This window comes from Pseudopipra pipra, chromosome 4 (assembly GCF_036250125.1).
Source record: "Pseudopipra pipra isolate bDixPip1 chromosome 4, bDixPip1.hap1, whole genome shotgun sequence".
Taxonomy (NCBI): Eukaryota; Metazoa; Chordata; class Aves; order Passeriformes; family Pipridae; genus Pseudopipra; species Pseudopipra pipra.
Genome location: NC_087552.1, coordinates 52,223,293 through 52,232,289, shown reverse-complemented (window position 1 = coordinate 52,232,289; position 8,997 = coordinate 52,223,293). Strand labels below are relative to the sequence as shown.

Genomic DNA, 8,997 nt, shown 5'->3' with positions numbered 1-8,997 from the left:
TGAAACTCTTCTTTCCACAGTGATACTGAGCTACTGCAAATATTGCCTGTGTTGTCCGACTTTGGTGTAGCTGCATCTCTTCCATGTGGTATCACTTCCGTAGGTGAAAACATTTTGTCAGCAGGAGAGTAAGTAGGCTGTTGGTTTTTTTTTTTTTTTTTTTTCTGTGTGATATTGGATGTGTGATGTACAGTGTAACTATACCAATTAAAGTACGGAGATCACTTTTTTGTGAGGGTTCACAAGTTCCACAGAAATGGTTCTTAGCAGGTTATTGCAGAACATAAGAGCAGTAAAACATGGCCCAGCAAAGAACTGTCAAAGGATTTTATTTGTTTTCTGACTCAGTATTAGCTTGAGAGCAGTCAGCGCTCAGGTTACCAAGAGAGGGGAGGGTTCATCAGAGCCCCAGGCGGTGGCAGAGACACAGTCGATGCTCTTGGACTCTGACAACTCCTGAGGGAGGACTGAGTTGCTTCTAGCAATGCATCAGTGCATCAGCATCTTTATGCAGCTGTGCAACTTGATTTACTTTTTTGGTTAGTTTTGGATGGCGAGAAACACTTTTGTGCCCTTGGGTGAACAGTTTTATTTAAGGTCCAGAAATGAAGAGAAAGAGCTTGTCCTCTTTTTACGTCTCTCTGGGGTTTCTGTTCACAGCAGTGATACTCAAAGGTGAGAATACTGCTAAATGTTTATTTTATTCAGATGGGATCTTGTGACTTGCTGTGCTTTACATCTCCTGGAGTATTTAGTCTGTTGTGTTTTACTTTGTCTCACCGATGCATAGGCAAAATGATTATGCAGACCAGAACTGCAATGCTCCTCGTGAAGCTTTGATTTGCTGGGATATCTTTTTATTCAGGAATATTTGCTTTCAACTCTAAGAAGTGCAGGAAGTCAGTGTGAATCACCACAGAGAGATGTAATCCAAAGAACACTTGTTCCCTACTTGCTCACTTGGCATTTGCATAAGTCTTGTGAATGTATGAGAGATTGAAATGTGAAAGGGCTAATGACACAAACAATAGGCCATTTGCAAAAGCAGCAGGTGCTTTGATGAGGCCAGGTTTGCACCTTGCAACTGAAGGGGAGGAAGAAAGTTTTTGGATGGCTGGTGATTGGCATACTAACAGCCCCGATGTAAAGGAATTGAGCTCATAGACCTTGGGCGTGGGAAAATGCTTTTTATCATATATATCTACTCTTATCCTTTCTTATACTGCTTAGTATACTTAGTCTGATTTACTGAATAAATCTATGTTATCTAGCTGTAGAATCAGCCAAAGGAAAATATGCTCACATGCTGTTTAATGAACTGTTTGAAGACTACTCCAATGCTCTAAGACCAGTGGAAGACACAGATAAAGTACTGAATGTCACCCTTCAGATCACATTGTCCCAAATTAAAGACATGGTGAGTAAAAGTATAGTTCTGTTTTTCTAAAAATATGCAAAAATGTATTAGGCTTAAGCCTTTTGTTAGGAGCAGGAAAAGTACCCTTCATTTTGTTATGACAAATGAAGTAATGCTTCCTCAGGAAGTAATGCATTCCTCAGGGTCCTGTTCTCCAGTTCTTTGTAGATTCTTATCTGCTTGCAACATTGAATTTTTAAGACTTCTTTTGTAGTTAGGTGTTGGTATTGAACCCTCCAGGCAACTTCTGCTGAGCTTTAAATATAGCAAATGCTTTTTCTAAGATGCAATTAATTTCTACATAAAATCCCTAAAATCAGCCTTCAGTAAATTTTTATAAATATGATTCTGCTAGATACACTTTTAAGGCAAAACAAAATGTGTCTGGAAGGAGAAGGGAAGATTATTTTTGTGACTTCTGAATTACAACTTCAAGGCCTCAACAAGCTTTCAAAGAATTTCTTAGCCTGAATCTGTTAGCTGTTTGGTATTTTAAAGCTCACAAAAGGAAATTCTTAAGATACTGGGAGCCTTAGACACTGTGATTAAAGCTAGGGAGGGTGTAGGGGGAAGAAGGTTTGGCCAAGAGAAAGTCCAAAAAAGTGATCTCCCTGTACAATGTATAGGCATAGATACCTGTCTGAGAATTACTCTTGTGGCCTTGTTTTGAGCACTACATCAAAGCTATACCACAAATGCTGTCTGCATCTAAGACATGATTTTGTCACCTTCAGCTAGAAATATTTCTGTTTTTATGCAGGATGAAAGGAACCAAATTTTGTCAGCCTACTTATGGATTCGACAAAGCTGGTATGATGCATACCTCAAATGGGACAAAGATAAATATGATGGGCTGGATTCTATCAGGATTCCAAGCAATTTGGTTTGGAGACCAGATATTGTCCTATATAACAAGTGAGTGTGGCGGGAAAATATTAGCTTGCATATTTGAAGGAGGGAGAGGGTTGAAGGAGGAATTGACCCACAGAGTCTGAACTTTACCTTACCTTAGCAAGGGCTATATTTGTTGTCTTAACATTTGTTGTTGATCATCTAAATATTTTGCAATAAAGCTATAGCCAAGATTTGGAAATTGATTATGCTACACAACAAAGCTGTTCTGAATTTCTCTGCACTGGGAATTGAATACCCTGGCAGTCTGTAGTGCTTTCTGCTGAGGCTCCTTGAGAGCTCTGGAAGATTGTCCACAAAAAGGTGGTACATGAAGGCTGCACTTCTTATCTGCCCTTGCAAGCCAGTAGTGACCAACAGATTGTTTTAATCTCTTAATGGACTCTTATCCTACTGATTCCTGTTTGAGATCAAGTTTGAGGGAGCTATAGACAACAAATACAACATAGTTTAGCGCCACTGGTGTTTGACATTAATGGGCAGTGGTACCTGTAAATATTACTTAATAGTAAGTTCCTACTAAAATTCAGCATTAATATGATTTCAGAGCATGCTTTTAATGGTGTGAAAGGAAGGTCTTCCCCTTGCCCCCTCTTCCCTGGTCCACACTCTTAAGTTGTTGCCTGTCAGTCCTGGCTGTCATTTTTCTATCTTTTAGGGCTGATGATGACTTTTCAGAACCAGTGAATACTAATGTTGTGCTGAGATATGATGGAAAAATCACTTGGGATGCACCTGCTATCACGAAGAGCTCATGTGTAGTGGATGTGTCTTATTTTCCTTTTGACAGCCAGCAGTGCAACCTTACCTTTGGTTCCTGGACCTATAATGGTAATCAGGTAGACATCATCAATTCTCTCGATAGTGGTGACCTCTCTGACTTTGTAGAAGACGTGGAATGGGAAATTCACGGTATGCCAGCAGTTAAGAATGTCATCACTTATGGCTGCTGCTCTGAGCCTTATCCAGATGTGACCTTCACACTGATTTTGAAAAGGAAGTCATCTTTCTACATATTTAATCTGTTGCTTCCTTGCATTTTGATCTCTTTCCTGGCTCCACTGGGATTCTATCTCCCTGCAGACTCTGGCGAAAAAGTGTCTCTGGGTGTTACCGTTCTTCTTGCTCTGACTGTGTTCCAGCTGATGGTTGCAGAGATCATGCCTCCATCTGAAAACGTACCTTTGATAGGTGAGCTTTACATGCTTTGTCTTTAAGCATGACTTGTTAATAGCAGGGCTGTATGTCATGGAATCTATATGTAATTTGTGGCTTTTAGGAAGATGAATTTGCTACATTTTTAAAACATAGTGAAATACTTAAAATGTGTGTGGAAGTTGTACAGGTATGCTGCAGTTTTTTAAAGTTATTTTGTGTTTATTTTAAATTATGTATTAGCTATTTTATATTTATAAAGTATAGTTAGATATTTAGAAATAAGGTATCATGTCTTGAAATAAAGCTAATAATGGAAAGCTATTTTAGAACCAACACATGAAGTGTAAGCAAGAGCTATAAGCAGAAGGTCAGACTGTTTCAAGATACGTTTCTGTCAGATGCAGATGGTTGGATGGCCTGGCTGACACATTCACAGTTGACTTAATATCTGACAATTTCTTCACTGAATTATAATTCCTGGAAATCCATTATGCTGAAATTTAATCTATGTCTGAAAGTTCAGAAGAACTCGTGTAACAAAAGGATCCTAGCTTCAGTCTGTTTTCTCTGTTCCCTCACTCTCTCTTGCTATTCTTTCCAATTCCTTTGAAAACTGGGATCACATCACACTTATCTGTGATGTGTCCTGTGTCCTTGCTGCCAGCTCTTGCTTTTCCTGCAGAGGCTGCACAGAGGCAGAGCAGGGCTGGGAGCTGCCTCTTGGCATAGGCACAAGGCAGGGTATGTTGGTTGGCTGGTCAGCTCTGTACTTCAGTTGTAAAAATCAAGGGCAGAGGAGCATGTATTCGCTTCAGCTCGCCACCCTTCAGCTCTGTGCCCTGACATCTTAGCTGTCAGCACACTAGCTGTGGATACGAGCACAATCTGGATATTCACTGGCCTGTGTGAGTGTGAAGGCATCGATCTGCTGGTGTGGGGTGCATCAATAGCTCCAACAAAGCATTATCATTGCTTTTGTTAATGCATTGAGAAATGGGATTCCTTGTGTGCCAGGTGAAGCTGTTTACACTGGGATTTTGCAGACGCTAGGAAAAGAGCAAGGCTCCTGACAAATATTTTTGAGCTGCTTTCTGAATGGGTGTGTTTCAAGAAATCAGAGGTTTGGGCTTGTAGATATTTGCAATGCTGATACAATAGTCACTTACTCATCTGATAACAGGCATACCAGCAATGAAGATGAGATTTTATTTTAATGGCTTTAATCTTTGTTTTTAAGTGGTAAATTAAGTGTGATCTCAGTACAGAGAATTGGCACAATTAAAAATTTGTTTCACTTGCATTTATGCTTAACACTATGTTGTCACATTGTTTTTTCTCACTGATTTTTTTTAGTAGGATAACATCTCTAATGTGATTTTATTTTGTATTCCAGGAAAGTATTACATAGCAACAATGACCATGATCACAGCTTCCACTGCATTGACGATCATTATAATGAATCTCCATCACTGTGGCTCAGAAGCAAAGCCTGTTCCACAATGGGCCAGGGTGGTTATTTTGGACTACATGTCAAAAATCTTTTTTGTTTATGATGTGGGTGAAAATTGTACAAGCCCAAAAAGAGAGAAAGAAGAAGAACGTAGGTTTGAGGGAGATGATGGGTGTCAGAGGAGGCAGAAAGAGGTAAGGAGTCCTCTTTCCAATAGGAATGATGACTGTAATCTTGGGGAGAAGCTCAATGGAAATTTGCATGGAGTTCATGGTGAAAATGTTAGGGAGACTGTTAATTGCTGTTCCTGTTACAAAATGCTGATTAAAAATATCGAGTATATTGCTAATTGTATTCGAGACCATAAAGCAAACAGGGCCAAAGGAATTGAGTGGAAAAAAGTAGCAAAGGTGATGGACAGGTTTTTCATGTGGATTTTCTTTGTCATGGTGTTTTTTATGAGCGTGCTTATCATTGGGAAAGCAGCTTAACTGAAAACGAACACATTCCTTTTGTAAATCTGAATAACTGGGTTAGTTTGTTTTGTTGGACTTCTGGGAGAGGAGTGCTTTTGAGATCTTTGTCTCGCATTCTGTAACAATAAACAAATTGATTCTGTAGGCTGTGATAGTGTGTTGAGATAGTGTGCTGAGGACTTTGTTGGTGATTGTCCTTGATGTCCAGTACGGGAGCCAACTCCTGAGAGATGTTTTTCGGTTCTGGGCTTACCTGAAGGCTTCACGAGGAAGGCAGCCTCAGAGAACATGGTGCCGGTTACACACTCTTTTGGTCAGGTAAGCCCAGAACCGAAAAACATCTCTCAGGAGTCAGCTTCATGATCAAAAACTCTGTTGTTCCTGAACTCGAAAATCTGCCGACGGGTCACTCTGACCGCATTATCTCCCTACGCCTTGCACTCCACAACAACCAACACGTATATATGCCCCAACTCTCCAAGCTGACCCTGCTGAAAAAGATAAATTTTACACTGACCTGCGCCACCTTACCCAAAAGGTGCCTGCAGATGATACTGTACTGATGGAAGCCTATTCAACCTAAGGTGACTGAAGGCCCACACCAAGACCTTAAACCATCTTGTCCAGGAGCTGCTTTATGCTGATGATGCCGCCCTTGTTGCCCACACAGAAGCAGCTCTGCAGTGTTTAACATCCTGCTTCGCAGACACTACCGAGCTCTTTGGGCTGGAAGTCAGCTTAAAGAAGACAGAAGTTCTCCATCAACCAGCACCTCAGGAAGTCTTCCTTCATCCCCATATCACCATTGGTGAATCAGAGCTCAGATCAGTTCAGCAGTTTAATTACCTAGGCAGCCCCATCTCCTCGGATGGTAAGATTGACGGAGAGATAGACAACAGGTTAGCAAAGGCATATTGTGCTTTCGGAAAGCTTCATAAAAGAGTTTGGTGAAATAAACACCTGAAGAAAAGTACAAAGATCAGTGTTTACAGAGCCATAGTGCTGTCTACTCTCTTATACGGATCTGAATCATGGGTCATCTACCGCCACTATCTGCGACTCCTAGAACGCTTCCATCAGCGCTGTCTCCGCACAATCCTAAACATCCACTGGTCAGATTATGTGACCAATACATCTGTTCTAGAGCAAGCAGCAGTCACAAGTATTGAGGCCATGTTGCTGAGAACACAGCTGTGCTGGGCAGGGCACGTCTCAAGGATGAAGGACCACTGCCTCCCTAAGATCTTGCTTTATGGTGAACTTGCCACCGGCTGCCGCAAGAGAGGAGCCCCGAAGAGGAGATACAAGGACTCCCTGAAACAACATCTCAGCCTTGGCCATGTTGATCATCATAACTGGTCTACTCTGGCCTCCAATCAGGAGGTCTGGAGACACACTATCTATAACGCTGCTGATGCTTTTGAGAAAGCACGCAGGATCACCCTTGAGGAGAAAAGACAACGCAGAAAGAATCGTGTCTTGCAGAATATACCACCTAAGGAGTCTTTCTGCTGTGCCTTTTGCAACCAGACATGTCTATCTCGTATTGGCCTTTTTAGCCATCAACGCGCTTGCAACAAACATGGGTAGAACCCTTCCCAAACCTTTGTTCGCGAAGCCCAGCCATGATGATGCTAGTATGGGAGTGAAGACCTGATGAGGGTGCAGGGTAAGCACACTGTGTTCCACCTTGATAAGTGGTGGCCATGACTTCAAGCTGAATGGGCTGGAGCATTGCATCAGTGGAGCAGATAGCCTAGCAGGGAGCACTGTATTCACAAGCCTGCATCTCTGCACCTTATAATTTGATCAGCCCTTTCTCTCTCCCAGGGGGAAAAAAAAAAGTGTTTTTGTAACACAGTGGCATTTTCTGGAAATCATCCCTTCATGGCATTGCCCTTTTGACCCTTTTTTTTTTTTAGCTTGTCTTCACTGATCACTGTTCCTATCATTTTATAGGCTCTGTATGTCTATTTGCAGTGCCTTTCCCTTGTAATACAATTGAGCTTACTAAATATGATGGCTACCTCGATCTTCTTCTTTATTGTTTCCTGATACTGAATATTACTGTGTTGTCACCATGGCTCCAGTATGCCAGATCACCAGGGCTTCTTCCTCACCGATCAAAGGGCCTCTCTTCAATTCTTTTTCTCGAACCTAAAAATAGGAAGAACTTCTTCTGTCCCTCCTACATGTCTCATTGCCCTGGGCATTTGTGCAAGATGGGCCTTGAAATGCTACTTGCCACTGCTAAAATAGGAGGCTGTGACTTTTGTCTCTGCTCATTTTATTTACCTTCACCAGTGTTCACCCCATGTGTCCTTTGTCCACTGTTACATGCTCTTTAATACTTAAATTTTAAACTGTTTACAGGAATGCCAAGGTTACTCTGTGCATTACTTAGCAGAAAATCATGATCTTACAGGCTTATTAAAGTAGTGCCATTATCAACATTCCTTGCTCAGCACCTTAGTAGTTACATGTATGTGAATGTGTTTGTTGCTGACAACACCAAAACCCACTCTTCTGTGTGTTAATTTTTCTTAACCCTCTCAGACTGATAGAGCTCTGAAGGATTTCTCTTGTAGTAAAGTGAGAAACCAGTACCCTGGGCATGCCCATGGCAAATAAATTACTTTTACAAAGCACCCTGAACTTTGAAACCATGATATTCTAGATGCAGTGGGAGAGGCAGAATGACACTGTAATGGATACCAGTCAAAAGTTCATGTGATAAAACTAATTTTCATAATTATTGAAGTTAATAGGAGCACATCTGTGAATAAGTAACTTAAGAGCAAGGAGCCAAGTGGCAAAGTGGGGCAGTTGTTATGCCCAAATTTACTGGAAGAAAGGGAATCTTTATTTTTATTATGATGATGTAAATGATGCATTGAATTGCTAATGGCAGGTTTTCTTTTCTGTGGAATAATTAATGCTGTAAACTTATCTGGATTCTCATACATAATGCAACACTTTAAGTCCAGGTTTTAATGTAAAGCTAAACTGGGTGTCTAGCCAAGAATAAACTCAGTATATGGAAAAAGTCTCAAGTGCGTTCTCTGTGTATTATCAGTTCCCAGTCAACCAGGGTAACTTTGAATAGCTCCTTTAGAAGACAAGCTGTTCATTTTCACTCATGGTGCAGAAAAATGATTGCACCCATTTGCTATGCAATTCAGGGTTTGGCACTTACACTGCCTGCTTGAGCAAACTGATTTGCACTTTGCTGTGGAAAAAAATATTGTTTATAAAGCTGAGAGAGCAAAGTATGTAAAGATAAGGGTAAAATATTCAGAACATGAGTCTTCAGCATGGAAAACTCATGACCAAGGGTTTGTTCAAGGCTTATGGGTGGCATAAAGAGTTATTGTTCACAGTCTCTTACAATATAGGAACTGGGTACATGAAATGGGTACAGTGTGGAGTAGACTGTACAATATATAAGAAGGCTGACGAACTCTGCAACAGGACTGGTGAATGCTGTAAGACTACATGGATTTAAAGATGCGAGAAATATGGAAAAAAATCTGTTGGCATATTTCTAAATACAGTCACCAAGTGTTGAAAGGTGAAGCAATATT

The 8,997-nt window shown here is 40.9% G+C and overlaps 1 protein-coding gene across 1 annotated transcript; it reads left to right on the top strand.

Annotated features, from left to right (window-relative positions):
• Positions 1-605: 605 nt before the first annotated feature.
• Positions 606-5,819, top strand: CHRNA9 (cholinergic receptor nicotinic alpha 9 subunit). The gene is made up of 5 exons (XM_064654002.1): positions 606-675; positions 1,272-1,417; positions 2,178-2,332; positions 2,988-3,520; positions 4,881-5,819. The coding sequence occupies exons 1-5, from the start codon at positions 606-608 to the stop codon at positions 5,426-5,428; spliced, it is 1,452 nt and encodes a 483-aa protein (XP_064510072.1). The 3' UTR covers positions 5,429-5,819.
• Positions 5,820-8,997: the final 3,178 nt, after the last annotated feature.

Excerpts from the sequence above, each read along its gene's own strand:
- CHRNA9 (XM_064654002.1), top strand. The coding sequence starts at position 606 with ATGAAGAGAAAGAGCTTGTCCTCTTTTTACGTCTCTCTGGGGTTTCTG. Across the intron at positions 1,418-2,177 it reads TGTCCCAAATTAAAGACATG|GATGAAAGGAACCAAATTTT; the intron begins GTGAGTAAAAGT and ends GTTTTTATGCAG. Across the intron at positions 2,333-2,987 it reads GATATTGTCCTATATAACAA|GGCTGATGATGACTTTTCAG; the intron begins GTGAGTGTGGCG and ends TCTATCTTTTAG.